The sequence below is a fragment of the Camelina sativa genome, chromosome 11, assembly GCF_000633955.1.
Source record: "Camelina sativa cultivar DH55 chromosome 11, Cs, whole genome shotgun sequence".
NCBI classification, from domain to species: Eukaryota; Viridiplantae; Streptophyta; class Magnoliopsida; order Brassicales; family Brassicaceae; genus Camelina; species Camelina sativa.
Window position 1 is genome coordinate 36,712,297 of NC_025695.1, and position 27,532 is coordinate 36,739,828.

A 27,532-nucleotide genomic window follows, 5' to 3' on the forward strand; every position below is an offset into this window, starting at 1 on the left:
AAAAAAAAAAAAAAAAAAAAAAAAAAAGTGAAATTTTGAAGAATTTTTTAAAAAAGAAAAAAAATATAATCGTTCTTCACACTTCCAAAAACTGGGTTTTTAAAATAATATTATCTTCTCACCTTTCAATAACAAATGCTCACTTCTCACTTATCTTTAAACAAGTCTCAACATTCCTGTTAGCTTTGAATATCAAATTACCTTTGCTCTCGCTGTCCCTCCTATTTTATAGTTTCTACATCACCAACCTGAAAATTATTAGAGTGCGAGAAAAGTAATCCATGTCTCTGAAGATCCAAGTTTATATAATTCGGAAAGAGAATTTTTGGACAGAGTCGTTTACAAGCTCATATAATCATATGACCAATCGGAAAAGTAACTATTTTATCAATTTGATTTTCTGTATCTGTAAATAACTATCATCGATTCTGTAAGATAATTTTTTTTTTAAGTTGCTTCAAAGGATATTTATTTAATAATCTGAATCAGTTCTTCATCTTGTTAATTTTTATACTTTGGTTTCTTTGTCTCCTCCAGTCACATTTTTTTTTGTTAACTCAGGGGTAATTCCAAGCCCACATAGGCTCAGACTAATCCCCTGGAGAAAGGGCAATCCATGGGTAGGCCCCCTTCCGGGTATTCAAATGGTCGAAAGCAAGGACCCATACCCATGTGGGTGTCCAAAAATTCGTGAGTTAGTTCCCTCCAGCAGGGTTCGAACTCGGATTGTGTTTGCAACCAGAGCTCGTCCTTACCATTAGGCCACGAAGACCCGGACTCCTCCAGTCACATTTGAGTCTACGGTTTTTATTTCGTTGATCTGTTTCGTGTTAAACCAAATTTTCTGTTCTAAAATCTCCCAAAGTCGTTGAAGTTTCTTTTTAAAATCTCACCAAATCACACAAAATATTTCTCTTAAAAAAAAAACCAACAATCTCACCAAATGTCTGCAAAACCCATTAAAGTCTCCTTAAATCTAAAATTTCCTAAATCCCACAAAATCCTTTGAAATCTTTAGTTCAATACAACATCTTGTGTTAGATATGAGCAGGCTGGACAAGAAAACCTTACCAAAAAAACAAAAACCAATTAGCTGATTTGATTTGGTTTTGGTTTCCTTTCCATACCTGACCGTTTGGTTACAATTGTTAGGATAATTTCGTTTCGTTTTGGTTCGGTTTAAATCCATAAAATCATTTGCCTTTTTTTTTTTTAGTTTCTAATTTTTTTGTATAATATCACTTGTTTGGTTAGCATTTTTTTTTTTTTTTGCAATATTTGTTTCCTCTTCTTGGTGATATATAACCTCTTTTTTGGTGATCCTTATTTACGAGTACAATGTTTATAATGAAACTTATTACAATTTAATGAAACTGAAACTGAAATTGTTTATAAGGGAAAAATTATCTGAAGTTTTTGTGTTGTGAAACTGATTACAATGTTTGACATCTTGATCAATGTTCCAAAACTGAGCTATTTATGGGTGCTTTAGTTGTACGTCATAACTCACGTTCATTTTTCGACGCCTTTAATTTTACTGATTAAATTTTAATTATTTGTCAACAACATTATTCATTTACTTGAGAGTTGAGATTAAGTAAAGTTCTCCTTGATGCCCCGATTCATAGGACAATTCAAAGACGACATGAGATGGTTCTTTTCTCAAATTTCCCTTTACACATGGTTATTCGAAAAAGCATGTGAACCACCTAAATGATAGCTTTCTTTGCATATGCTCTCTAGACGGACATGTACGATGATCGTGAGGCTTAATCGAAACTTCAATTAGGTATATTTTGAAGAAATTTGTAGCATAACGACTATGAGGATATGTTATCCACTTATCCATGTGATTCTTTTAAATCTTGAATTCTCTTATGTTGTCAAGTTTTGTCCATATTATACTTTTTGTTTTTTCCAAAATAGTGTTTTAAAAAATTTCAAATTATATATGTGGGGGTTCATCATTACTGGCAATTGGTTCATGTGACACCAAGTAAATGGTAATACCATGTTGACTCTCTAAAATGTCTTATACGGATTTATTCTCTATCAAATCCTCTTAGACCATTTCCAATGGTTTTCTCTATTTTTTCCTCTATAATAGAGGATTTCTATTATAGAGATGAGTTTTGATCCAATGTTTTTCTCTAATTTTTCCTCTATAAAAGAATATTCTCAATAGATTCTATTTTTATTTTACAATTAACACCTTTTATTTTAAAAATTTGCAAACTAATCTATTTTACTTTAAATTTTGTAACACTTTCATAAAATTATATTTTGCAAATGATAGTCTCAATATTTTAGAATAAATTTTTATACTTAAATTTATATTATTAGTTCTTAAAAATACTTATTTTATTTATTTTGGTCATAAATAAAAGAAGTTAAAGATTAAGAGGACTACTTTGCAAATAAAATAGTTCACCTCTATTTATAGAGAAAAAAATAGAGTTCCTCTATAAATAGAAAAAAAAATAGCAATCTCTATTATAGAGGTAAAAATAGAATACCATTGGAGCAAAAATTACTCTATAATAGAGTATAGAGACAAAAATTGAGTACTATTAGAGATGCTCTTAGAGGGGTGTATCCAATTGGAGATTTTAGAAGAATTTGAACTTTTTTAAATTTCACATGTTATTCAATTAATAATTTTGAAACATCTTTCTAAATCTTATGTTACTGAAAATGAAATCATTTACAGTTACAATGATTTATAAAACTTATCAAATCTACCGTCATTCAAAAACTAGGTGGGTATATTGAACTCGGCATTTTGTATGATTTAGTGGAAAATGTATATTGGTGACAAAAACAAAGTGGTACAAGTTGTACAACTTTGAATTTTTACCAATCACAAATACTTTATTAAAAACTTTATTCTCAGCTTTTTTTGTAAAATTTTCATGTATAACTCTTTCTTACAACTTTGCACTATTTCGTAACAGTTTACAGCAGCTTACAGCTTTGGATACATTACCGATTAGACCCTATATCAATTGATTTTCTATCAGCGTTAGTTTAGCTTCTCTCCGAAATATGTCACTTACTTGAGCATTTGGAAAGATGCATATTTGTGTTATTCCTAAAAAACAAAGACTTTTTTTGGTTTATGTGTCTCGTAAATAATGTTAATAGCATCTAGTACTTGATTTGCTTCAAGTTGGAATAGACTATTACAAAAGGACTTACGACTTTGTTCGTTATGAACTCATGATTATGTATGGTATATTAGTTGTTATTGGGCCTTGCCATATTTTTTTATACGAGTAGTAAAAATGCTCAGAGAACAGGGAGACACCATCCGTTTACTTACTTTACCAAGAAATGACCTCGCATCCCAGAGAGATAAGATAATGTAGGCAGCTGCCCAAATAAACCAGAAAAGACTCAAAGGAAGCATGTCGAAAACATCTGAAAAATATTAAATTCGAAAACTTAGTCCCAATACTGAAAGCTCAACGTTTAAAATTTTTGGCGCAAGAAAATTGTGGAGGTGGCTCAACTGTTTGTAGACAACCATGTTCCATATCAATATATTTTGGTATCATTGTATGTCATGGTAGTCCAGTAAATTAAAGGATTCATTTTCAAATTAGGAGATCAAGATTCGAATCATCCCACTGCAATTTCAATCATAGTTTATCACTATAAAAATTGCAAATGGTAAAACTATGTAACACTCCATATATTCATTCCAAGAATTAGTATGTGTTCTTAGCTAGATATATATATCTTTGGTTAGAGAAAAAAAGATAGTACATCATAAATATTCGGCTTACGCCATGCAAGTCAATCATCCAGCAATTTCTTATTATTTTTCTGACGTTTGTTAATTTTTATATAATATATAAATATAGATTAAGTTTGGACTTCCAAGTTCTAAGCAACTTACAAGCAAACCCCACAATTTTGTCTACATTTACTCAAACTGATAATATTGTTTCGTATATCATAAGAGATAATGTTATCTATCTTAACAGAAGAATATTTTTTTTTCTAAAAAAAACTTTCTCGTATAAAACATCTTTGTCATATGTTTTACCAATTTATTAGACGTCCTAGTTCAATAAAATTAAAGCATTCTTCACTAAAAGATTTTTGAAAAAACTGTGGGTGTGTTGGTAAGAATTTCAAGAAGTTTCGACAGCATTTCTACAGTATAGTTTACCAACTTTTTTTAAGAGTTGTGGGTACATCACATTATGGTCTTAAATGTTTACTGGTTTTTGTATTGATTCTGGCTTTTGTTTTTTGAAAAAAAAAATACTTATTTTCATCCACTCAAGATTTTTAAAAAATAGGTTTCGAATCTTGTTTTTGGAAATTTTAATAATTTTCATTGATAATCTGAAACCCATCTTATTTGAGTTTTTCAGTTTTCCTAAAAAAAAAATCTTAACGTGACATTTTTTCATCTCTTTATTAATTATTTCCTTTTATTTTCTTCAACATTCAAAAACCAAAAACTAAAATCTAAAATTCAAAAATTATGATTTAAAAACTATTTTAAAACCAATAAGGCAATAACCATTCATGGCCGATATGTTCACTGTTTCTGTTTCTTTTTCTTTTTTTTTTTCCCTTCAGAATCAACTATTTAAAACCCTTTCTATGCTGATGTAAACAAAAACAAAAAAAAATTGAAACACCAACACTTTTTTTTCTTGCAAATTATAAATCGTACGACAGCTAATTTTTTAGTAAGTTAATTTGGCAATCGGATTTAAAAATAATTTAATAATTCATAAAATATCCTTTTTCTGGCCGTCGTTGTATGTTCCTTCGTCACCAATTCAACTTCGTTGACAAAAAAAAAAAAAAAACACGAGTTCTCATTTAACAAAGCAAACAATGTTTTGTTTTAAAATATTTTAACCAATGAATTGTGAATAAGCTTGTTGCACGGATTAGCAAGTAGCTTTAAAGAAGGAATAGTTATGGTTTTATTCGCTATTGTTAATATAACGAACTGAAAATGAAATCACAACTATCGACAATTGACTAATTGATCAGAAGAAAAAGGCACAAAACAAAACTCTCCAGACTTTTGTATTCTACAACAACACAGCCAGAAGTCTAAGCCAAACATTCAAAACGATATCTCAAGCAAAACAAGATGATTAAGGCAAGTATATCTGTATTCAACAACAAACAATTCAACAGGTTTACGTGTTCTTCTTTGATTGATGTTACAAGATATCTCATGTATTTCGAATGCAGCAAAAGATCCTGATAAGAGTCACTATGACAGATGACAAAACTAGAGCAAAAGCAATGACAAAAGCAGTTCAGTTTAAAGGTAAGAAGAAGACCTTCTCACAAAAAGACTACCAGCCTTTGTTGCATTTAACGCTTTATGAAAATGGTTTTATAGGTGTGTCAGCAGTGGAAATAAAAGGCGATCACAGGAACCAGATAGAGGTGACCGGTGTCGAAGTTGATATGATCCCTCTCATCAAAAAACTCAGAAAGGAGGTAGCATTTGCAGAGCTTGTAAGCGTGACCAAAGTCGAACCTCCGAAGAAAGAAGAGGAAAAGAAGGGAGGGGATGGAAAAGATGCAGCAGGGGGAAAAGACGGTGACAAAAAAGGTGGCGAGAAGAAAGGGACAGATGATAAGAAAGGGACAGATGACAAGAAAGGAACAGATGACAAGAAAGGGCAAGATGATAAGAAACCACCTCCAGTGCCAACACCTGTGCCGTGTTATCCATGGCCTCAGGGATACGGTGTGCCTTCCTCCTATCCCCAGGGATACGGTGTGCCTTCTGCTTTTCCTCACCCGTGCAATCCCTACAATTATATAGGTGAGCCCGTTTTCAACCACGAACCCAAGTGCACAATCTTGTGAAACGGAGATTGCAGAGTAAGATCGATGGAGCATGATAGACAATGTTTTTCTTTGTAAAGAATCAATGTGTTTACTTATTTAGTCATATGAATAAAACTCTGTGGGAACCAAATCAACTTACTGCTATCTCAACATGATACTCTCTTTAATCTTTATGCATTGCCTAGTAAATAGTTTGTATAAGAAGAACCATCATAGCATTTGGCCAACAATGTGCATCCTTCATTTCATAAATTGTCCAAAAGGATAACTTTGGTAACATTCACTAGCTAGGATACGTTTTCTTTTATCCAAAATAAGTCACACTGACCTTAAGAGATAGTAGTAACCAACAAAGGTTAGATGATGGAGAGTCACAGTGTTCTTCCCCTTCAGAGTCAGATTAACAAGCTCACATCAACACCTACAAGCAATATCAAGAAGCGAGCGTTCATGATCCTTAGAATTCGACATTTTAGGGGTAACAAAATTTCAGTATGAATCAAGTAATCGATAGAGGCTAGCGTTACCAGTGATGGTAGCCATGGACAACAGTACCGTTCTCGAGCTCGATCGATTCAGTTTCGTTGTTCAACTTCAATCAGAAACCCTAATTTGTCCAATTCGATTGCAAGCTTTTCGAACGGAATGAATTTTATAACCGCGAGTCAGAAAGAACCGAAGAAGCAAGCAGTCGAAAGGTTGTGAATGAGGGAGGACCCGACCCGACCCGAGACTGGCCTGGCTGGCTTTCGTTTTATGACCACTCTGGCAATCTCGCTTTCAGAGATGTAAGGACTACTGTATGTTGAAGATATCATTGCCAATCCAATTGTTGCATTGTAATTGGAGGCTTGTTACTTACTACCGGCGGTGAGAAGAGAAACCATAAGAATCCAAGTTCGATAATCTTAATGGCGGTGATTCCTTCCCTGGAATCGGAGCTCCGACGGCGAAGGTTGAAGTCGGTTCGTTTTCGACTGCTCATCTGATCTGATGGGATCGGATTATTCGGTTATTCGGATGGTTTGGAATTTGAGTGACGTTACCGAAAATAACCTAATTAAATAACGGTTCGGTTCTAATATAAATATTGAATTTTTTTGGTTATTTGTTTAAGAACCTCCTCTTCGGAGTATAAGCTTTCTCTAGAAACTTCTTGTCTTGCTTCACTTCAAAGTGGAACCAAACAGATTGGTTCTAGTTTCTATAGCAAAAGTAGGACTAGTGGGTACTATTTAGGATGTGCTCGATATGAAAAACGACCAGCTTTACAACCAAGAGCTATCCGACAACGACTGAGAAACCAATCCACTTGTTGTGGCCATTTTATCAATAGAGGAATTGAGTCCAAGTTTCGTGTAACACCCGCGAACCAAAAAGTGTATTTTGGGGTGGATGTCGATCGATACCAGCAAATTCTGATTTGATCGGGTTGATTTATTTTGTCGATTTAGATTAGTTTGGTTTAAGTAGAATTTCCAAACCATGTATTTAAGCGGAGAAGCTATCCAAATCGAGGGTTTTAGGGTGTTTGTCGCCGTTTTTCAGAAAGAACAAAGGGAGAAAGAGAGAGCTTGTGAGTTTAGAAGTTTTTGGGTTTTTTTTCTTGACTGTTTTGGTGAGATCTGTTGCTGTGGAAAGGAGTGTTGTTGTTGGGAAGGAAGGAGAAGCTTCTTAAGGTGTTGGATTCATCGTTTTTGAGCCATTTTCCTGCAAAAGAGGTGAATTCATTGACAACAGTAACTCATAAACTCTTCAATCTAATACAAGAAAGAGAAACAAGACAGCAAAGAGAAGGTGAACAAAGAGAGGCCGAGAAGAAAAGAAACAACGTATGGGAAGCTATCAAAGAAGTTTCTAATTTGGAAGATAAGTAGATAACGTTCATTATGATGCGAACAAAGTGATTCACCAATTAGGAATGAAAGAAGTCTTTGTTAGCATGTCCACTGATGAGCTATAGTGTGGAACTGAATTTTCAGAAGTAAGTTTCAGAAAATTGCAGGTTTTGAGACTATGACTTTCTGGTGATTTTGTAGCCAAATTCCAGCCAATTGGCTGAACGGAATTTTAAGATCGATAGTGCAATGAAAAGCTGATAACGAGTACTACAAGATGGTATACTCATACATCCAAAAGGGAGTTGAATTGAATAAGAAATAAGGGTGTGAACTTAGCTACTTGGGATGGTTTGGGAAATTTCTCACATCGGAAATAGGGAGTGTTTTTTACTTTTTTATATATGGTTTCACACTTTTCTAGTTTCAAAAGTGTGTAGGAGGAAGAGGAAGGTCCCACACGTACGCTGAACCGAACCAGACCGGACGCGGCTGGGGGCTGTGGGCTCTTGGGAATTTCCGCATCGCCGAGTATTTTTTGAACCGCATTTAGGCTCATTTATTGTTTGGAAATACTTAGTGTGAACTTCAAAGAACTTACGGAATACTCTGAGAATATTCTCTCAAGACCCTACCTCTCAGGACCCTACCTCTTTCCGCTATATATACGAAGGTGTTCCATGATCTTTATATTAACAGTTTTTTTTTTCACTTTGTTATTCAAAATATTGTTATACTTTGCATAGTTTTTTTGTTCCCGAATCCATCCAAATAACTAAGTGGAAACCAAGGATTTCAATCTTTCTATATATAAGTAAAATACATTTTTAAATCTTTTGAAATCCAATATGAAATCAAATTCCTACTCAAATCCTCAAGACTAAATAAAGAATCATTTTCACTATAATTTATAAATCATAAAATTAATAACACATCATTTTAATAAATATTTTAAAATCAATAATTAAATAACTCTTGGTTTAACTTGGATTTACCAAATCCATTAAAATCAATAATCCAATAACACCTTATAAATATTGAGCATTTGAATTCGATTGATCATATAATTGGGAATAATAATGTGACAATAAAATACTACTATCAAAATTACCGAAAGTGCCCATCGTCAAAAGAAGACGTAACGTACGCAAAAGGGATATTAACGCAATTTCAATAAACAAATCAGCTGAAAAAAACTAACGGTTCCCGAGACCCCATCGCTACGATAAGAAACGAAACAAAATAAAATAAAAAAGATCTTTTTTCTTTAGACACTTTCCCACAATCACAAGACAACAACAACAACAAAGCAGAAGAAGGCATTACAACTCTCACTCCTTCCTCCTTTGACCCACTGAGATTTGATCATATACCGAAATCGAGACTAGTTTCAAATACAATGGCGTATCTCGCTGTAACTGGGGTTCTTAAGGTACCTGCTGCTTCTGCTTCGAGTTTCCATTCCACCGGCAGCAAATCCACTGAGGCGGTTCCGACGAGGAGTACTCTTTCTTTCTCCTCCTCTCTCGACGAGAATGTTTCACTCAGAGCCTCCGTCTCCCGTTGTGTCGGCCGAGAGAGCAGGAATCCGATGATCGTCTCTCCTAAAGCCGTCTCCGATTCTCAGAACTCACAAACTTGTCTCGATCCTGACGCCAGCAGCGTGAGTATCTTCTTCTTCGTCTTATGTCTTCTTCTTACTTGTTTATTGTTTAAAGAATGTACCCTAGGAACTGGTCTTTGATGTGCGTGGTATTTGTTTGTTTCTCAATGGCACAGAGTGTTTTGGGGATTATCTTAGGAGGTGGAGCTGGGACTCGTCTTTATCCTCTCACCAAGAAGAGAGCGAAGCCAGCTGTTCCCCTTGGTGCTAACTATAGGCTTATTGATATCCCTGTTAGCAACTGTTTGAATAGCAACATCTCCAAGATCTATGTCCTTACTCAGTTCAATTCCGCCTCTCTCAATCGTCATCTCTCTCGAGCTTATGCGAGTAACATGGGAGGTTACAAGAATGAAGGTTTTGTTGAAGTTCTTGCTGCTCAACAAAGTCCTGAAAACCCCAACTGGTTCCAGGTCAAATCAAATCAAAATGCAGGATATATATATATATCTATATATATATACTGGTTGTTATTATGTCACTTGTGTTTGGCTTGTTTGAATGTGTTTGTGTAACTTGTGTAGGGGACCGCTGATGCGGTGAGGCAATACTTGTGGTTGTTTGAGGAGCATAATGTTTTGGAATATCTGATTCTTGCTGGGGATCATTTGTATCGAATGGATTACGAGAAGTTTATTCAAGCACATAGGGAGACTGATGCTGATATCACAGTTGCTGCATTACCAATGGATGAGCAACGAGCCACTGCTTTTGGCCTGATGAAGATTGATGAGGAAGGACGTATTGTTGAATTTTCCGAGAAACCAAAAGGGGAGCAACTTAAGGCCATGAAGGTATTAAAAAAAAAAAGAACTTAACCTGTTAGCTGTCTGGTTCATCATGCGGAATTGTCAATATTAACCTTTTGATTTCCTGGCTTCTAGGTTGACACAACGATTCTAGGTCTTGACGATAAGAGAGCCAAGGAGATGCCTTACATTGCTAGTATGGGTATTTATGTTGTTAGCAGAGATGTAATGCTCGAGTTACTACGCAACAAGTTTCCTGGAGCTAATGACTTTGGAAGTGAAGTCATTCCCGGTGCCACTGACCTTGGACTGAGAGTGAGTATTCTGATAAACAGACCAAACACTCTGTTGCTCTTTGGTCGGCTTCGGATTTAACAGCTTCTTGTACCTCTGATGGTGCTAGGCAGAAGTAAACCCGCTGACTCTAGTGATGTTTTGCAGGTGCAAGCTTACCTATATGATGGATACTGGGAAGACATCGGTACTATAGAGGCATTCTATAACGCTAATCTCGGAATCACCAAGAAACCAGTTCCTGATTTTAGGTAAGCAACGTGCATAACCAAGTTGAATATATATATACACTCTATTGTACCTCAATGATATTTTAACTTATCTGGATTCTTGATGCAGTTTCTATGATCGTTCCGCTCCCATCTATACACAGCCACGTTATTTACCACCGTCTAAGATGCTTGATGCTGATGTCACGGACAGTGTCATCGGAGAGGGCTGTGTTATCAAGGTACAACAAACAGCTTCTGTTCGCTATGCTTGTCTGACGAACATACTAATTCACCAAAAGTCTTATTAATTTTCGATGCAGAACTGCAAAATCCATCACTCCGTGATTGGACTCCGTTCCTGCATATCAGAAGGTGCTATTATTGAAGATACGTTATTAATGGGAGCTGACTATTACGAGGTAAAAAATGCAACCCCTTGTGTCTTGCAAGCAATCCAATTGACAAATAATATCAAACCTTTCGATGATAATGGTCTTCCTTTTATAATTGTAATTTTTTTTTTGGCTAGACTGCTTCGGAAAAGAGCCTCCTAAACGCCAAAGGAAGTGTACCCATAGGTATTGGGAAAAATTCTCACATCAAAAGGGCCATCATTGACAAAAATGCACGTATTGGTGACAATGTCAAGGTTAGGCTTTCTATTTGAAACACATAGGATACATATTTTTGTTTTATACTTGCTCTGTTCTTTAAAAGAGTTTGGTCTGAAACTTGGCACAGATCATAAACAGCGATAACGTGCAAGAGTCAGCAAGAGAGACTGAAGGATATTTCATAAAGAGCGGAATTGTAACCGTTATGAAGGACGCCTTAATCCCAGCCGGCACTGTCATCTAAATTACACACATAATTAATGCCTCCTTTGTTTATTTTTCTTTCTTCCTATAAACACAAGCAGAAACAGACTTTGATAATGTATACCCCCTATCAATAAGTTTTCTTTGTGGCTTTTAAGCCCCAATAAATCTACTAGTAGTTGTTCTGCTCTTTAGAACGATCGGGATTGTAATTTAAAGCTAATAAGTTGTTCGACAATTATAACTTATGTCAGATAATGATGCACCAAAAGACAAATTTTTAGAGCCATTGAGTACAGGAACCAGATTTGAATAGTGCAGTCCTCTTAGCATATGCAATATATGAAAGAGGGCTCCAATCTGAAAATGAGTGAAGAAATAACTGTATTTGACTTAATCACTTTGGTTGTTGTGCTGAGTATCAACTTTGGTTTCTTGAGCCGATAAAGTTATCTGCGTTTGTTAGCTGATTTATTTGATGAGATTTTACTATCAACAGTACTCTGCACTCAAGATCTAAGTCAGCTCAATGGGACAAAAGTAATATTTTAAAAGTTTGGTATGACCGTATGATTATGAACAACCCCGGTTACAATCTTTCTTGACCATTATATAGTCTAATTGAATAGTTTTCATATATACGATATATCAAAACAAATGAATGGAATGGAATGAAAATATCGGACTAGACATAGAAGTAAGAAGAGTGATTGGTATTGTTATGTCTAGAGAGAATGGAACGTGCCTCAATCACCGAACGAGGAGGTTCCATATCCTTTTCTTGTAGTGAGTTCCCCTGCAGCCTCTGCATCTCTGATGCGAACGTGTCCTCAACTATCTGCACAATTCGATCACAACTCAGTTTCAACCCCAAACACATATTCTCTGTTTTTATGGTTTAGTGTTTACAGTTTTTAGTTTCTTACCCCAAGAGCATAGTAAGAGCCTTTGTAGCCTACTTCGTTCTCTTTTCTTCCCTCAAGAAACTTCAGTACCACTTGTGCCATTCTATCCCAGAATAGGCGGCACGAAGCTACAAATATCTGACTTGTGAAGACATCATGCAGATTTGAGATTGAGTCTGTGATTTGTGAGCATAGCATCTTCATACGTTCACGGACTTCGACTTCTCTCTCATTGTCTTTTATCTCATCTAATATTCTCTTCAGCCTTGTGCTTTTGTTTGATTGCGTCTGAAACCAAAGATTGTTAAAAACATGAATGGATTTAAATGCAGCAGATACGAGGCATTATTATAGAACTTACATTGCTAACAAGTTTATCAACCGCCGCCTGCATGTAGTTTCTGTATTTTGTCCTGAGCAAGACTGTGATTACATTCATCTGTTCCCCAAAAAGTAACCTCTTGTCTTCCATAACAGGAAGACATGAAGCCCACTGTCTCAAGATATCTTCAATTCTGGGATGTAGAACATCAAGAATTCTCTTTATTGTGTTAACGAAAGTTCCAAGCTGCAATCAACAAGAGATAATGATGTTCAGCACAGATCGTAGTAACAAGTCATGAAAACTTTTACTAAACATGATCGGTGTTTGGCTCTTACTTGAGTTGGAACAGAATAGAGAACTGATGATTGCCTTCGTGTCAGCTTCTGGACATGCATATTTAGTCTCTTTGGAATGCTGTCCTTTAATGGAATCAAAATGTCATTGTATTGCTTCTCCAGTGATTTTACGATGGCTCTCTCTATGATTGAAGCAGTCTTCCAAAAGAGTATATGAAAAAAATGAATGTACCTTAGTTAGTCTTGGCAATTATCTGGTAAGCTGCAAATTGATCACTTAAATAAATTTGTAGCTTACATTTTCCAAGATCAATGTGTATTGTGGCCATCGACTAATCACCACTTCATATTCTATAAGAGAATCGTTGATTCTGTCATACATGTCTTCAGCAAAAGGGGATGTTGAGTGATTTGTTATTACACCAGACCATGGAACCTACCAAAACAGGCCATCAAATGATAGCAAGGCTTGTTATTTTAAGGATCAACCCAAAATAATCAGGATGCTTACCTTTTCCGCTCTGCATCGGTCAAGTAGTCTAAGTTCCATATCATGTATCCAAACCATTATGTAGTTGTGGAATAACCCCCTAGAATCTACACCACCTTGTACTGGACTGCATAAAATAAAATGAAATGGTTAATGTCTGAAAGAGAAGAAGAATGAGTTCCCACAAATATTCTGATTGATTCCAAAATAATAATGTCAAACCTGATTCCCCATGAATCGAGGTTCCTTTCAAAATCAGAAACTGCTATCAGAAGCTCATTGACATGGGGCATTGGGCAGGATGGTGGAACTGCTGACAGAAATGCCCTGAGCCGGTTACATAGCTGAGTGCTGTATACGGCAGCAGCTATATTTGCTAGGTCGATTGAGCTTGAATAATAAACAAGGTATGAGATCATTAGAGCAAATCAATATCAAGATATATAATTATTGGATGAAAATCAGATTACAAACGTAAGCTCTTTGTTCAGATTGGATGGTTTACCTTGGAAGTACATGCTCATTGGTGATCTTTATGTCAGTTTCTATTTCATTGCTTATGTTTAAACAAAGATTCTTCATCTTCATGTAGGCTGTCGAGATTGTGACGGAATCAAACAGAAAACCTTCAGAGTTGCAGGAAACATACTCGTCGGCTTCAACCATGTGCTTCCGACACCTCTTATTTGCTGCTGCCTGCAGTAGGTTTCCAAAGAGAATCATAAACATCATAGTCTTGATATGTGATAAAATCAAGAAAACCAATAGGTATGACCCGTGTTATAAATTGAAACCACCTGGTTGAAACATTCATATAATAGGAAAACTTTGAAATATTCTACCTGAAGGTAATTCTTCAAAATTTCTTGTGCGTCAGGAGACAATATGTCATGAAGGAGACTAAAAACCTGAACAGCTGGAGAAAGTGCAGTTGACGCAGATTCTTGTACCGGATAAGATATGTCTGCCAATCCTGAAGGGCAGTTTTCATCTAAGGACTTGTAATTCTCAAAAACAGTTCCCATGAGTTTTTCTATCTCTATTTCACAGTCCATTAAGATACTTTTCTGCAAAAATAGAAAAAAATGTCAATACCTAGTAACCCTGTTGAGCCATGAAAATAATCAAATAAACAAACTTCAAACTAAAATAAACAATCCAAGTCTCTGATTTTGGGGAGATGACATCAGATTTTTCAATTTGCAAAAGAAAGGGATCTACCTCCTGCCTTGTCAAGGTCCTCTCGCTTCGAGCCATTAGGATGGGCACAAGTAACTCATGCACAAGTTCTAAGCAGGTTTTTGTTGGAGTTGCCACATTCATTACATGTGAGAGATATCTGCAAAGTTTGGTGCAATATATTTGAAATAAACTCTAGATGAATTGTAATAGATGCAAGGCAGTCTAAGAAAAAATCTATATGAGTACCTCAACTTGGTATATGAATCGGAAACTCCATAATATTCTGCGAATTCACTTAACAGCCATTTCCAAGAACCATTGAGCCTTAAGTTTTGAGGATGAAATTTTTGGGCACGTGTAGCCGCTTCTAATAGCAAATCATATGCTAGTGTCTCCACAACAGGTGCGCTCTGTGACAGACAAAAATTGCAAAACATTAGTATCACAGAATAAAACATAGATTCTCTTAGGATTGTTGGAGAAAAAAACAGACCTTTATGTGATAGTCTTCATCAGACATGGTTGTGCTACCGATAAAGAGCTGGATCTTGCCAACACATTCTTGTTCACCATGGTATATTGGCCACCATCTAACATTTTCATTCTGCACAAATATAGAGTTTTCTTCAGTATATGTATTCTCGGAAGCACTATAACATTCTCAGAAGTAAAATGGAAGAAATTTAACACAGGGAGGAGAGGATAGGTAAAGTCATATTTACGGGATTGTGAGTTAAGGATGCAATAGAAATCATTGCTTTTCCTTGAACTGATTTCTTCTTATCTTGAACTTCTATCCGAAGAGCGTCCCCTTCAGACTCAGGAAAGCTGAAAGAGCAGTTGCGAGTCAAACTATGTACTCAGAAAACTATAAAGCTGATTCTGGAACTTTCCATGAAATTTTCATTTATTTTAAAACTATGGTTACATGTAATTCATTTTTCTTCTCAAACAACCACTTGCATACAAATTTTTGTTAAATCCATCCCAGATTTAGAAAACGCATTTATTGATTTTAAAGAGAAAGAAAAGAACTTACAAGACATGGTAACTTCCAGTTCCTGATTGCAAACAGACAGAAGATCCTTGTTCAATTTGACCTCCTTCTGCTGTGCTCTTCATTTGAAGGTAGCAAGAGAATTGTTCTGCAGGTAGTATCACAAGAATAAATCGTGTCATCTCATATCAATAGAGGGCTTATCTAACATGTTATCTACCATTTAGTAAACTGTTTCCAACCAGAGAAAAAAAAAAGGGGGCAAATCACAAATTAACAGGCCTAGACAAATTAAATTTACAAGAAAATATCATGCAAAATGGTTGAATATATGTTTAGTTTTTCCATGTTAGAAAAGCAAACCTTCTGAAACTGCTGAAAGGGTAGCCTGTTTGATAGGACTCATCCCAGTCTTCACAAGTGATGACACTTGCCGGCAATACTCTGCCCCCATTCCTATTTGCATATTCATTAAACTCCGCAGGGAATCTGTACCTCTAAGTTTGCGCTGTGGTATCAATCGAAGTCTCTTTACTAAAACAATCAAAAATTGAAAAGGTATAAACATCTGATTCATACCAGGCAGCTACAAAACTTATATTTTGTATTCCAGTTTCAGCTTACTTATCAGAAAAATAACAATTTACCTTCCACCCTTAACTTTCTGACAACGTTTTTAGACTTCAAGGATGATGTCTTTTGCTCCGCTTTCACATTTTTGTGTTCTTCCGTCGATCGTACACCCCGAGGTTGCAAAAGAAACTTATGCAAACTATAACAAAGAGGACATACACAAAGAGGGCTAGTTCAATAACTCAACATAAGACAAACAAGTCATATCTCAGAAACCATAAGAAAAAGCATCCCCTACCCAAATGCACCTCGAAGAATACGACACTCATCACGCAGAAACTCAGAGGCCTCAGTAGAACCCTTTGACCATTCATACAAACATAGTCTTATACAAGCATCATATGCCAAAAGACTTTGCCAAGCATATTGACCACTGTCATTGGAAAAATGACATGAAAACATTATGTTAACTATAATAATAAACTTCAAACTCTTTCATTCTAAACTGTGAAACAAAAACAAGTACTAAACCTGATACTATGGCAATCTAATTCATCCGAGCAAACTTCCGCGATTTTCGCACCTTCCACGGTTGTATTGTCCTTCACACTACATCAAACCATAGTTAAACACATCAAAACTGGTTCCACAGAATGAATTACAAAAAAAAGCTTGTTAAAATCAAGATTACCTTTCCCCAAATTCTGCATCTCTATCACTCGCTATGGTTCCTACTCTGCAAATCTCATCTTCAATCAGTTCAGTTTCATTCTCAATTTGCAAGCTGATGTTATCTTCTTGTCTAGTTTCCATTATAGGTGGAGCACTTGGAGTTCTTATATCTTCTATATCCCAATACACCGAACCCTAAAACAAAACAAAAAAAAAAACATTCCTAAATTTAGCTTTAACATCTACAAAACCACTCAAATCAAAAACTTCATCGATACCAAATCAGTAAACCTTAGAACTCAGAGTGAGCGGCCGTCGTTCGCTAACTGGAGTTGATGAATTCTTCAATGTGAATCTCCGAAGTTCTAATTCACAACCAGTGGCTCTTCTGTTCATCACAAACGGGACTTCAATTCTCAGATTCTTATCTTCCAACACTCCTCTGTTCAATTTCGAACTCGACTTATCCCCAAACACTTCATCTTCGTCGTATCGTCTCCCAATCTCTTCTTCTTCTTCATCTTCGACATCGTAATCGGAGAATAGTAACTCGTTTCCTTCTCCGGCGTCGGAAACCGATACATCGATACTCATGTCATCGTCGTTGGATTCGTCATCGCGAAGAGTGGGGGTTGTTGCGAGAATAGGCGATGATAGGTTTGAGTATCGTTTTAGTGGAGATACGGTGTGAGGAGTCGAGAGTAAGTTATCGGAGAGAGGAGATCGTGTGAAGGTAGAAGGAGAAAGAGTCTCGGAGAGTGGAGATCTGATGCGAGGAGGTTGTTGAAGTTGCGCCATGGAAGAGAGATTCTCAGATTGGGTTCGAGAGAGAGATGAGAAACGTGTAGAGAAGAAGGAAGAGAGGAGCGGCTGTTTTTAGGAAATAATAAATAATTGGCAACGGCTAGTTTTGACATTGTTGGGCACTTTTCGTAATATTGAAGCACACTTTTGTGGCCGATTAATTTAATTAAATTTAATACTGGTGATTTTTTGGTTGAACTCTGAAGGGAAAAAATAAAGATTTCTTTTTTGTTATTTTTATTTTTATTTTTTTGCCGTACGAAAGCAAATTGTTTACATCTAAGTAAGCGAGGCACCCGATCGTGGCGTCAATTTTCTTAAGTGATATGTTGCGATTATGGTCGATCGCGAAAACACGAATCGGTAAAGTTTCTACTTCGGAATCGTGTTTTACCAGAGACGTTCTCTTCAATGGAATTGGCAAACGCCGATTCACGACGAGCACTAGCGGCGAGAGAAGAAAAGTGATGAGCTTCGGTGACGGAAGCCATGGCGCTCTGGGTCTTTCATCATCTTCGATTCCTGGAATGGGAATGGACGCTTACGAACCCACACTTGTTTCTAATCTGCCTTCCGATATCTCCTTCATATCCGCCGGACACTACCATTCTCTTGCCGTTACATCCAGCGGTGACATTTGGACTTGGGGTCGTAACAATGAAGGCCAGCTCGGTCCAACCGCCGGTGATTCTAGCTTCAGTATCAGCAGGGCGTGTGCATTCCTTGTGTGTAACAGAGAAAGGAGAAGCTTGGGTTTGGGTCTGTGGAAAGAATGGTAGGCTCGGTTTAGGAAGCTCGAGTGATGAGCCTGAACCGATGTTGCTAGAGGATGTAGAGGGCTGTGTCCTTCAAGCAGTCGCTGGCTTTGATCACAGCCTGATATTAGTGGCTGAATAGCCACATCTAGTGCCTGGATTAATGATTAATATGATGACTGAAAAAAGAAAAGAAGATGGAACCTCATTGATGTGACCATGTGGATGGCTTTATAACTCATGTAGATGACTACATGGCAAATGTGGGTACTTGAAAAGATAAAGCTATTTGATTACACGTTTGCACATAAACTCTTCAGCACAACAAAACAATTGTTTGATTCATGTAAACACATTTATACGCATAAATTATTCAATGTATTTTAGGTATATGAGTAACAAAATACCAAAAGTTAATCAGTAACAAGATTAGATGACATGGAAATAACACTAAAAAATCTATACTATCTCCAATCCACTAAACCCCACTCTCTTTATCCCATGCCTCTGTACAAAAATATGCCAAAACCGAAACCAAATCGCTCTGACTCATACGTTAGCCTTGTTTAGCGATGACGTTGCACGGATCTGTTCTGAAGACGTTGTCTAATTTGCAAGGATCAGCATTACTCGACCAAACTGAGTGTAGTAGTATTCATTTTTCGAGAGTATTCATCAGTCCTTCTAAAACCCGGGGGTTTAAAAGAAAGCGTCTGAGAAGCACGCGCTAAAGATGAGCGCGTGGAGATTTTAGACTTTTCTACAACCTCGACGCAGAGATATGGAACTGTTGTCACACGGAGATCTTCTTCTTCACTGGAGCGAGCGAGAGAGATGATGGAGAACCCTAACTCATCTTCAATGGTGGATTCAACCTCCTCCGCACCAAAACGATACACTCCACCTAACCAAAGGTTCCTTCTCTCCTTCTCTTTCTCCTTTTGCTTTCGATTTTGATTTCTCAGATTCCTTCTCTGCCTCGTAGGAACCGTTCTTCGAACCGGAGGAGATCAATAGGTTCGTTCGTACTCTCTCTCTCTCTCCTCTGCTTCTATTGATAAAATTAGAATAACGAATTTAAGAGTAATAAAAACTTATCTCAACTGTATAAAAGAGAGACACTGGTCCACTTGGGTTTTAATGTGAAATCAATCTGTAAAGCTAGTTGCTTTCTTTGTAATTGGTGAAACCCATTTTGAAAATAATTGATTATTAATTGTTCAACCTGTAATTCAGATTTTGTAGTCAATCCTTCAACCACTCGTGCATGTAATGTTGTGTTGGAGTAAGTGTGTAAAATATTGAGATGAATATTGGATGGAACAGGAAGCTTCAGTAGCAACGAGGGAGAGAGAAGTCAGCCTGTTTCTGTTGCTGTTGCTGTTGGTTTCCAGAAGGAAAACTCTTCCTCTCCAAAGATTATATCTCTTGCGGGTTGCTCTAACAGTGAAGCTTTTCATCTTCTTAGTGACCGTACGTTTTTTTTTTGCTTCCGTTTAATCTCTTCACTGTCTTTACTAATATGAGTGTAAGTGTAGCATTTATGTGCCTCTTGTGTCCTGGGGTGATAAATCACATTGTATTCAAATTAGTAACATCGAATCCTCATGCCAAACATTATGAGATATGGCAAGGGCTCGAGTAATTGTGTCTGGTTTAGGGCATTGAGAGAGTTAGTGTGCTCTAGAATTCACCCCTTATTATAGTTACTATTTCCTTGGTTTTTAGGTTACTAAGTTCTAGATTGTTCTTTCATTCGGTTTGTGTTTTACGATTCAGTGAGAAATTAAGTAAGTTTTATTTTTCTGATCCTAGCAGAGTTCTAGTGCCATCTTTTTATTCAAGTACTTGATTTGTATATGTGTGTTGTAGTGTCTCTCATTTTTAAAGCAATTTTACTATTCTGATTGTAGGTTGGGCAGCTGCAATGCATCTCTACAGTGACCCTACTGTTGATTTGTCTGGTGAGTTTCAGACTCGTAAAGAGAATTTGTTTACGATAAGTTTAAGATCTTTCTTATTTTCTGGTATATGAAAAATTGTTTGTTCCTGGACTTATGATATACCTATGTTCCCCCACCTTGATCTTTTTATTTATCTAATTTAACAGAAAGACCATTGATGTATTATGGTGGGGATGTGTGGGGTAAACTGCCTCACTAGGTGAGGCCAATAGCAATATCAATTTCTTACATGTGCTTTTAAATGTGTGTCGTTTGTTGAGGCGGAACTAAACCAATTAATCCAGATATTGGCTTCAGCAAACAAGCCATCAATGTTGCAAACAGATTACAGAACCGAACTCAGTCGTGGATTGGCTGGTTCCAAGGTCGCTAAGTTCTAACCTTTGTTGTCGTGACATCAAAATGATTACAAACTCTTATGTGACAATGTTATCTTGAAACGCTTAAAGCCTTATTTTAACAAGTTTTTCTCTATTTATTCATTTTCCAAATATATATCTAACAAGATTTAAGTGTCTGTCACAAGTTACACGATGACATGACTAAAGCCTACGTACGATCCTAAAAAGATTGAAATGCCCTAAAATTTGACTATGAGTTTCCACAAACAGCATAAAGAGTTGAGATGACAAAGACTTCTCTTATCATGTTATGAAAGAAGGGAACGAGATTGGTTTAAAGAACAAAGAAGCTTTACACTATAGTTCAAGTCAAGATTATACTTCTTGGACAAAAGAAAGATGGAGCAACGTTTCGTTTGATTTGGCTATAAATCCGGATAAGAAAGAAGGGATTAAGATTCGAGAAGTCCAATGGACAACTGGAACAATAATAAAGTAGCAGACTGCCTAGCAAAAGCTCCTATTCATAATATTGCACATTATGTTTCTCATCACTTTGTACCTCCATGAGGATAACATTTCTTCATCATAAATGAAAGGAAGCTGTTAAAAAAAAAGAAAAAAAAAGGGATTAAGAAGGATTTGGTTAGGTTTACTAAAGGAAAATAATATTTTACATGAAAGTTGGGAAGCGTGGTTATCTCTTGTGTTTGTCAGCTTGGGACATGCAAATCGAAATTGATACCTACAATGGCTAATTTCTTGAAGCATAATTTGTATGATCATGAATTGACAACGGTGAAGGATAACTTTAAGTTGAAGAAGCTAAATGTTGTTGGACACAACCAGAAAGTATATAAGATATTCATTTTTGCTTGTCTGTTAAGTAAATACTTTTGAACATTAAAATTTTAGTTTTGATTTTGTGGTATCTTTAAAAAAAAAAACATTTTAATGGTATTTTTTGAGAAAAAAATAACAAAAAAAAAAGGTAAATACTTTTTAAAATTCATGTTAGTGATATTTACGAGAATTGCTCTAAAAATTGTAAATTACAAATCCATAAATCATTTTTACTCTTTTGTGCAAAATTAAATAGGGCCGGTCGACTCGAACCAATATCAAATAACCGTTTGGCCTGTGGGGAAAGGTTGCGAACCAGAAAAAGCAGGTCGGTCGTAAACTGATTCAGTTCCCCTCGGCTACCTCGACATCAAACATTGGTACTCTTTGTTTCTTTTCCCAAACCCTCAAAACTCATTCTCGTATCTGAAACCCTAAATTATGAATCTTTCGGTTACGTATTCTCGAATGATTTAGGGCTTCAAATAATCTCTATTCACCTTCTATTGTTGATTTCTCCCATGATTTGTTGACTTCTCATCAAACCCATATCGTATTATTGTTGTTTAGATCAGAAAAGATGGTGAATTTGTTCTTGTCTGAACCAAAGTTGAACGATGTTGTTGCCGACAACAGTAGCAACATCGATGTGATTTTACCTCTGTTGAACAAATTAGGCTCTCACATTCAATCGTTGGTGACTCGTGGAGGTCGATCAGAAGCTAGACTTTGGCTTTGTAGTGCTCTTTCTACTGTTTCTATATCCCCTAGGAAGCAACTTAGTGTTTTCATGAAGTTGTTAAGATCAAAACCTAGAAAGTTGCAGTTTGTATCTCAGCTTCTGACAATGATCTTTGAGAAGAGACCTAGGAAACTTGGATCTTTGTTAGCTAAAAGAAGCTATATACTTGAGAAATTCTTTGAAGGTGAAGTGTCTCTGGTTTAATTTTAATCTCCCCATTGTTTGCATTTATCTTGTGAGATTGTTGTGCTTGATGTTGAGTTTTTTTTTTAAATATGCAGGGCATCCAAAGCGTATACTAGAGTGGTTCTCTGAGTTTGCTTATGATGGTGGGTCTGATCACAAACATGGTGCAAAAGCATTGGCTCAGTTTGCGTTTACGAACCGGGATATATGTTGGGATGAGCTTGAATGGCGAGGAAAGCACGGTCAATCGCCTGCAGTTGTTGCTACAAAGCCTCATTACCTTCTTGATTTGGATGTTCAACGGACCATTGAGAATTTTCTCGACAATGTTCCTGAGTTTTGGTCGTCTAAAGAGTTTGCTGAGTCGCTGAAGGATGGCCAGGTTTTGTTTCTTGATACCAAATTCTTTCTAGATCTGTTTATCGGTTTCATGTACGAGGAAGATCTGAATGATGTGTGGGATGCTGTTGAGGAGTTTCTTACGGAGGAGTCTTTCTCTTCTTTAACTCAGCATCTCCTTATCACACTTGATGAATGTCACTTGTGTCGGTTTCTTGAATTGCTTGGCAACTATTTCGATCCAAGCATTGAATCTTGGGATAGTGGTGACTCGTCTTGCTGGCTCGGGGTTGTTCTTTCAAAATATGTTGACACGGAGTCTATTGACGAGCTGTTACTTCTGAATTCTATTATCAACCAAGGTCGTCAGTTGCTACGGCTTGTGCGTGATGAGAACCTTAATGACGAAGGAGAGTTGTTGAAAGAAAACACGGAAGAGATCTTCAGAGGTTTGGAAAAAGGCAGTAGCTTTTCTCTAATTCTGAGAGATCTCTCGAAGATGAAACACGAAGAGGTGATAAGATTACTCGGGATACTTTCTTGGACTATTCACTTCAGACTAGCAGAGGAATGTCAGACGCCAGATTCATGGGAGCTTTTGTTTAGAGAAAATGGGATTGAATTCCGCAGGTCTAGTGACCACTCACTGCTAAGCCATAAGGGATATTCTGAAGAAAGTGAATCTGACTCAGATAGTAGAAGCCGGGCTTCTAAAAAGAGGCACAAGAGGGAGAAGAAGAAAAGAAAGAAGCAAAAGATGAGGGCTATTGATGATGATGATCTTGGTGATGATGAACTTGTAGGTCTGCATCAAACAAGTCGAAGTTGGTCGCTATCTACTGATGGGTTTTCTGCAACATGGACTAGTGTAAGTTTCCTATTCTTGTTTTCGTATAGTTGACGTGTTTCTTATTTGTGTTGTTTTCATTTTCATCTGAGATAATCTTTGTTCAGGTGGATTTACCGGAACACATTGCAAAGTATAGTTTGTCGACATGGATGAAGTGGTTACTAGCTAGGCAAAAATGATTCATATACAAAACAGTAAGGTATTGGTTACAACCTTAACTTCTGTGATTTCTTGTACTAAACAAAAGGAGATTTCAAAGATGATCTACCTAACCTAGTGGTTTCTATTTACCCCTCATTACAGATCATACCAATAGGTACAAAAGTGCAAAACTCGAATATATTCGCCACTGATATGTGTACAACATATGTTCATGTAGCAGTCAAATCGTTCATCTGATCTTTGTTGATGAGAATGAAAAGATAGCAAAGTGTGAAGGACTGTAGCAAATCGTCTTACGATTCTCAGGACAGAAGGTGTTAGAGCTAGCATCTCCATCCATAAGAACCTCTAAGAGTTATCAGCAAGGATACAGCTGAAAAGAAGTGCTATGAAATTGAACAAACAGTTCTCACTTCTCAGTAAAGTTACTAGAACCTCTAAGTGTAACCACTAAGAGTTAGAGCAAGGGATACAGCTTAATAGAAGGGCTATGAAACTGAACGATCAGTATTTTTTTCAGTTGTGTAACTTTGGGCTGTTATTAAAGCCAACTTCTGAAGATAAGTGTTTGGGCTAAAAAAACCCAATAGAAACGAGCCTCTATGCCATTATTTACCTATCTATTGATTGTGAAAATGAATTTTGAATATTGCCAAATAGTAATAGTACAAAGTCTTTGATGTTATCCATGGAAAGAGAAATAAAGTCCATCCATGTATTGGAGAGGAGCGAGTCAGAAAAAGTCAAAAAAAGATTCTTTTGAAAGACGGGTAAAAAAACTTCGAAGTTCAAGTAATTATTACACATATCTTATACAGAGACATGGATTCACTAAATCTTCACGAATACACAAAATACTCGTATATATCATCAATTTTTATTATTTGTAGTTACTTTACGACTGGCCCTAGTGGTCTTCTGTGTCAGTGTCACGTTTTTATTAAATAACAAACAAAAAAAAATTGTAAATAGTTACATTATATTGGTAAAACTGAAAATAGTGAGTCACAGTCTCAAAGAGTAGTATTATTACACAAAGCTCAAAGTCACAGGGTGCGTCCATAATAGTGCCCCATTAACTTCTCTCCTCTGTTATAGTGAGTGTGAACAGTGTGTGAGTGAGAGAGAGAGAGAGCTTTGCAGAAGAAAAAAAATGCAGAACTTTTGGTTGGCCATCTTCTTCTTCCTGCTAACGTGCGCACCACCGTCTCCTCTATCCTACGCATCCGCCGCTACTCTCAGCCGTCGTCACCTCTACGACTACGATTCACCACTTCCTCCTCCTCTCTCCCCCATAAGTCCTCCTTTCTTCCCTACCTACTCCGCCTCAGCTCCTCCTCCTCTTCCTCCATCTCCTCCTCCTCCTCCTCCTACCTTCGCCGTCTTCCCCACATTTCCAGCCAACATCTCCGCCTTAGTCCTCCCTCGCTCTTCTAAACCACACCACGCTTCTCCTACACTTCTCCTTCCGGCTATCTCCGCCGTTCTTGCCGTCGCCACAGTCCTAGGCTTGGCTTTGTTTCTCTACGGCCGGCACCAAGGGCGAAACCGTCATGTTAAGAGCAGTCATTGTCCTAGTAGCAGCAACACAAGCAGAAGCAGCTATGATGATGAACAGAGTCACATCACCACTAACTTCAATATGGCTGCTACTACATCTCCCTCAGAGGTCTTCTACCTCAATACAGAGGAATCTGAACATATAAGAACCGGAGGAACTTTTTTCTTGAAGCAAGACTCGCCGGAGATACGACCATTACCACCGTTACCAACTCGTAGCTTCCACCACAACAACTATGAAGCAGAGGTAAACGAAGAAGACGGAGAAGAAGATGTGTTCTTTTCACCTATGGCTTCTCTCCCTGGCTCAGAGACTTCAAGCCCATCTCATTCCTGCTCTTCCTCCTGCTCCGGCTGGGTTTCTCCAGCTAGGTCATTCTCTATGACCATGTCTCCACCAAACCCTAGATACTCTGACGCTACTAACCTTCAGTCTCCGTCACCGGAGAGACTAAGAGTAAGGAAACATAACGGAAACGGGTCGGCGTCTTTGAGAATGTTTAGCTTCTGGGATCAAAATGTGGGATTTGGGTTCCCTCGTATCTCTTCTGCTTCTACTTCACCAGACAGAGGATTCATAAGAACACCACTCTCTTCTCTCTACTCTTCGGTTTCTACTTCTCCTGATGGGTTGTTCCGGAAGTTTCTTGATAGTTCGCCGCCGATTTGGAACGATTTTAGTCGGAATGTGAAGTCAGTTTTGCTTTCTCACTCTGCTTCATCAAGAAGAGATTTTGTTATCAACATTGGTGAATCTTCTTCTCAACAGAGCAAAGTAGCAACAACAGTTCCTGCTCTTCCTCCTCCGACCAGACCACCTCCTATTGTTCCACCGTCTCAACCGTTTGTGGTTCAAAACGATGTAAAGAAACTATCTTTTTCGGACCAACCTCCCAAACAGCAGCATTGGGACCGACTCAGATCAAGCTCTTTCAAGTAAGAGACGTGTAAAGCTGTCATCTTTTCTCTTTTTCTTTGTTCTTCTTGAAATGAGTTTAATGTTAGTTTGATTTGTCTGATTGTGTGGTAGATTGGACAAGGAGATGGTAGAGACTCTGTACATTGGAAACTTGTCAAATCCAAGAGATCTTCCGATTCTAAATCAAGAAAGCAAAGTTTTAGATCCAAGAAAGGCTCAGAATATTGCTACTCTGCTCCAACTACTTAACTTAACCACTAAGGATGTTTGTCAAGCTCTTCTTGATGGTAAAATAATCTCTAATCTATTGCCATGTGTGTGTTTTGTAAATGTTATTGATTTGTGTTCTTCTAATTATTGATTTAGGTGACTGTGATGCACTTGGAGCTGAACTTCTTGAGTGTTTATTGAGATTAGCACCTAGTAAAGAAGAAGAGAGGAGGTTGAAGAGCTTTAGTGATGATTCAGTGATCATCAAGCTTGGTCCAGCTGAGAGGTTTCTTAAGGAATTGCTTCATGTGCCTTCTGTGTTCAAACGGGTTGGTGCATTGCTCTTTGCGGCTAATTTCAACTCTGAGATCAAACGTCTCAGAAAATCATTCAGTGTTGTTCAGGTAATGCTGAAGATAGCTGATTCACATATGTATGTATGATGTTGTAATCTTATGTTATGTCTCATTAAGTTTATCTGCTTTTGCAGGTTGCTTGTGAAGAACTAAGCAACAGTAGAATGTTCTCCATACTTCTGGATGCTGTACTGAAGACAGGAAACAAGATGAATGTTAGAACAAACCATTGTGCTGATGATGCTCATGACTTCAAACTTGACACGCTCCTTAAGCTCGTTGATGTCAAGGGATTAGATGGAAGAAGCAGTCTCTTGCATTTTGTTGTTCAAGAAATGATAAAATCAGAAGGCAGTGTGAGAGCTTTAGAAGGCATCAGTAACCTGAATTCAGAGCTGAGCAATGTCAAGAAATCAGCAGACATTGAGTATGGTGTTCTAAGAAGCAATGTCTCGAAGCTTTGTCAAGGACTGAAGAACATCGAGGAGCTTTTGCTACTGAGCGAGGAGAGTGGATCAAGTGGAGATCAATGGCTGAAGTTCAGGGAGAGGATGGCTAGATTCTTGAAAGCTGCTGCAGAGGAGATTGTGAAGATTAAAATACGAGAAAGTTCAACGCTCTCCGCATTGGAAGAAGTCACAGAGCA

General features: G+C 37.1%; 6 protein-coding genes and 1 long non-coding RNA gene across 11 annotated transcripts in view; 5 read left to right on the top strand and 2 right to left on the bottom strand.

Annotated features, from left to right (window-relative positions):
• On the top strand, positions 4,843 to 5,988 carry LOC104725313. 3 transcript variants are annotated; one of them, XM_010443946.2, is made up of 3 exons: positions 4,844 to 5,134; positions 5,230 to 5,308; positions 5,384 to 5,988. In XM_010443946.2, the coding sequence occupies exons 1-3, from the start codon at positions 5,126 to 5,128 to the stop codon at positions 5,857 to 5,859; spliced, it is 564 nt and encodes a 187-aa protein (XP_010442248.1). In that variant the 5' UTR covers positions 4,844 to 5,125; the 3' UTR covers positions 5,860 to 5,988. The 3 variants fall into 3 exon arrangements, with proteins under 3 accessions (XP_010442247.1, XP_010442248.1, XP_019088039.1); XM_010443945.2 differs by having other exon boundaries at positions 4,843 to 5,134; positions 5,230 to 5,988; XM_019232494.1 differs by lacking the exon at positions 4,844 to 5,134 and having other exon boundaries at positions 5,141 to 5,308.
• Positions 5,567 to 6,893, bottom strand: LOC104725312. Its single transcript, XR_757878.2, has 3 exons — positions 6,369 to 6,893; positions 6,170 to 6,262; positions 5,567 to 5,801 (listed from the first exon to the last, which is right to left on the bottom strand). It is a non-coding gene; the product is annotated as an uncharacterized LOC104725312 (long non-coding RNA).
• On the top strand, positions 8,935 to 11,615 carry LOC104725314 (glucose-1-phosphate adenylyltransferase small subunit, chloroplastic). Its single transcript, XM_010443947.2, has 9 exons — positions 8,935 to 9,342; positions 9,459 to 9,755; positions 9,867 to 10,136; positions 10,227 to 10,406; positions 10,533 to 10,636; positions 10,725 to 10,836; positions 10,918 to 11,016; positions 11,127 to 11,246; positions 11,339 to 11,615. The coding sequence occupies exons 1-9, from the start codon at positions 9,079 to 9,081 to the stop codon at positions 11,453 to 11,455; spliced, it is 1,563 nt and encodes a 520-aa protein (XP_010442249.1). The 5' UTR covers positions 8,935 to 9,078; the 3' UTR covers positions 11,456 to 11,615.
• Positions 12,004 to 17,720, bottom strand: LOC104725316. The gene is made up of 20 exons (XM_010443948.2): positions 17,147 to 17,720; positions 16,875 to 17,050; positions 16,715 to 16,792; positions 16,482 to 16,616; positions 16,258 to 16,382; positions 15,974 to 16,144; positions 15,653 to 15,758; positions 15,336 to 15,441; positions 15,107 to 15,217; positions 14,860 to 15,023; positions 14,653 to 14,770; positions 14,274 to 14,498; positions 13,937 to 14,127; positions 13,654 to 13,821; positions 13,453 to 13,558; positions 13,240 to 13,377; positions 12,981 to 13,139; positions 12,682 to 12,888; positions 12,342 to 12,608; positions 12,004 to 12,253 (listed from the first exon to the last, which is right to left on the bottom strand). Exons 1-20 carry the CDS (start codon positions 17,651 to 17,653, stop codon positions 12,101 to 12,103), a joined length of 3,411 nt encoding a protein of 1,136 aa, XP_010442250.1. The 5' UTR covers positions 17,654 to 17,720; the 3' UTR covers positions 12,004 to 12,100.
• On the top strand, positions 18,900 to 20,852 carry LOC104725317. Of its 2 annotated transcripts, XM_010443950.2 has the most exons (6): positions 18,900 to 19,328; positions 19,400 to 19,431; positions 19,741 to 19,887; positions 20,328 to 20,378; positions 20,525 to 20,577; positions 20,663 to 20,852. In XM_010443950.2, exons 1-5 carry the CDS (start codon positions 19,249 to 19,251, stop codon positions 20,575 to 20,577), a joined length of 363 nt encoding a protein of 120 aa, XP_010442252.1. In that variant the 5' UTR covers positions 18,900 to 19,248; the 3' UTR covers positions 20,663 to 20,852. The 2 variants fall into 2 exon arrangements, with proteins under 2 accessions (XP_010442252.1, XP_010442251.1); XM_010443949.2 differs by having other exon boundaries at positions 18,902 to 19,328; positions 20,525 to 20,852.
• Positions 21,823 to 24,490, top strand: LOC104725318. 2 transcript variants are annotated; one of them, XM_010443953.2, is made up of 5 exons: positions 21,823 to 21,942; positions 22,133 to 22,488; positions 22,586 to 23,697; positions 23,784 to 23,878; positions 23,983 to 24,490. In XM_010443953.2, exons 2-4 carry the CDS (start codon positions 22,143 to 22,145, stop codon positions 23,856 to 23,858), a joined length of 1,533 nt encoding a protein of 510 aa, XP_010442255.1. In that variant the 5' UTR covers positions 21,823 to 21,942; positions 22,133 to 22,142; the 3' UTR covers positions 23,859 to 23,878; positions 23,983 to 24,490. The 2 variants fall into 2 exon arrangements, with proteins under 2 accessions (XP_010442255.1, XP_010442254.1); XM_010443952.2 differs by having other exon boundaries at positions 21,824 to 22,488.
• Positions 24,869 to 27,532, top strand: part of LOC104725319 (formin-like protein 9) — a 3,973-nt gene continuing 1,309 nt past the window's right edge. Inside the window, exons 1-4 of the mRNA XM_010443954.2 lie at positions 24,869 to 26,337; positions 26,432 to 26,607; positions 26,687 to 26,934; positions 27,021 to 27,237. Coding sequence (XP_010442256.1) covers positions 24,995 to 26,337; positions 26,432 to 26,607; positions 26,687 to 26,934; positions 27,021 to 27,237 — 1,984 coding nt within the window. The 5' untranslated portion in view covers positions 24,869 to 24,994. The remainder of the gene's footprint in view (positions 26,338 to 26,431; positions 26,608 to 26,686; positions 26,935 to 27,020; positions 27,238 to 27,532) is intronic.

Bases quoted from the DNA above. Each gene is read 5' to 3' on its own strand.
- LOC104725314 (XM_010443947.2), top strand. From the start codon at position 9,079: ATGGCGTATCTCGCTGTAACTGGGGTTCTTAAGGTACCTGCTGCTTCT. The intron at 10,137-10,226 runs GTATTAAAAAAA...CCTGGCTTCTAG, and splicing joins AGCAACTTAAGGCCATGAAG to GTTGACACAACGATTCTAGG. The intron at 11,017-11,126 runs GTAAAAAATGCA...TTTTTTGGCTAG, and splicing joins TGGGAGCTGACTATTACGAG to ACTGCTTCGGAAAAGAGCCT.
- LOC104725316 (XM_010443948.2), bottom strand. From the start codon at position 17,653: ATGGCGCAACTTCAACAACCTCCTCGCATCAGATCTCCACTCTCCGAG. The intron at 15,024-15,106 runs GTCTGTTTTTTT...TGTCTGTCACAG, and splicing joins ATGAAGACTATCACATAAAG to AGCGCACCTGTTGTGGAGAC. The intron at 13,822-13,936 runs GTAAACCATCCA...TTATTATTCAAG, and splicing joins AATGAGCATGTACTTCCAAG to CTCAATCGACCTAGCAAATA.
- LOC104725317 (XM_010443950.2), top strand. From the start codon at position 19,249: ATGATGGAGAACCCTAACTCATCTTCAATGGTGGATTCAACCTCCTCC. The intron at 19,329-19,399 runs GTTCCTTCTCTC...TCTGCCTCGTAG, and splicing joins TACACTCCACCTAACCAAAG to GAACCGTTCTTCGAACCGGA. The intron at 19,432-19,740 runs GTTCGTTCGTAC...TGGATGGAACAG, and splicing joins GAACCGGAGGAGATCAATAG to GAAGCTTCAGTAGCAACGAG.
- LOC104725318 (XM_010443953.2), top strand. From the start codon at position 22,143: ATGGTGAATTTGTTCTTGTCTGAACCAAAGTTGAACGATGTTGTTGCC. The intron at 22,489-22,585 runs GTGAAGTGTCTC...TTAAATATGCAG, and splicing joins ACTTGAGAAATTCTTTGAAG to GGCATCCAAAGCGTATACTA. The intron at 23,698-23,783 runs GTAAGTTTCCTA...ATCTTTGTTCAG, and splicing joins TTTCTGCAACATGGACTAGT to GTGGATTTACCGGAACACAT.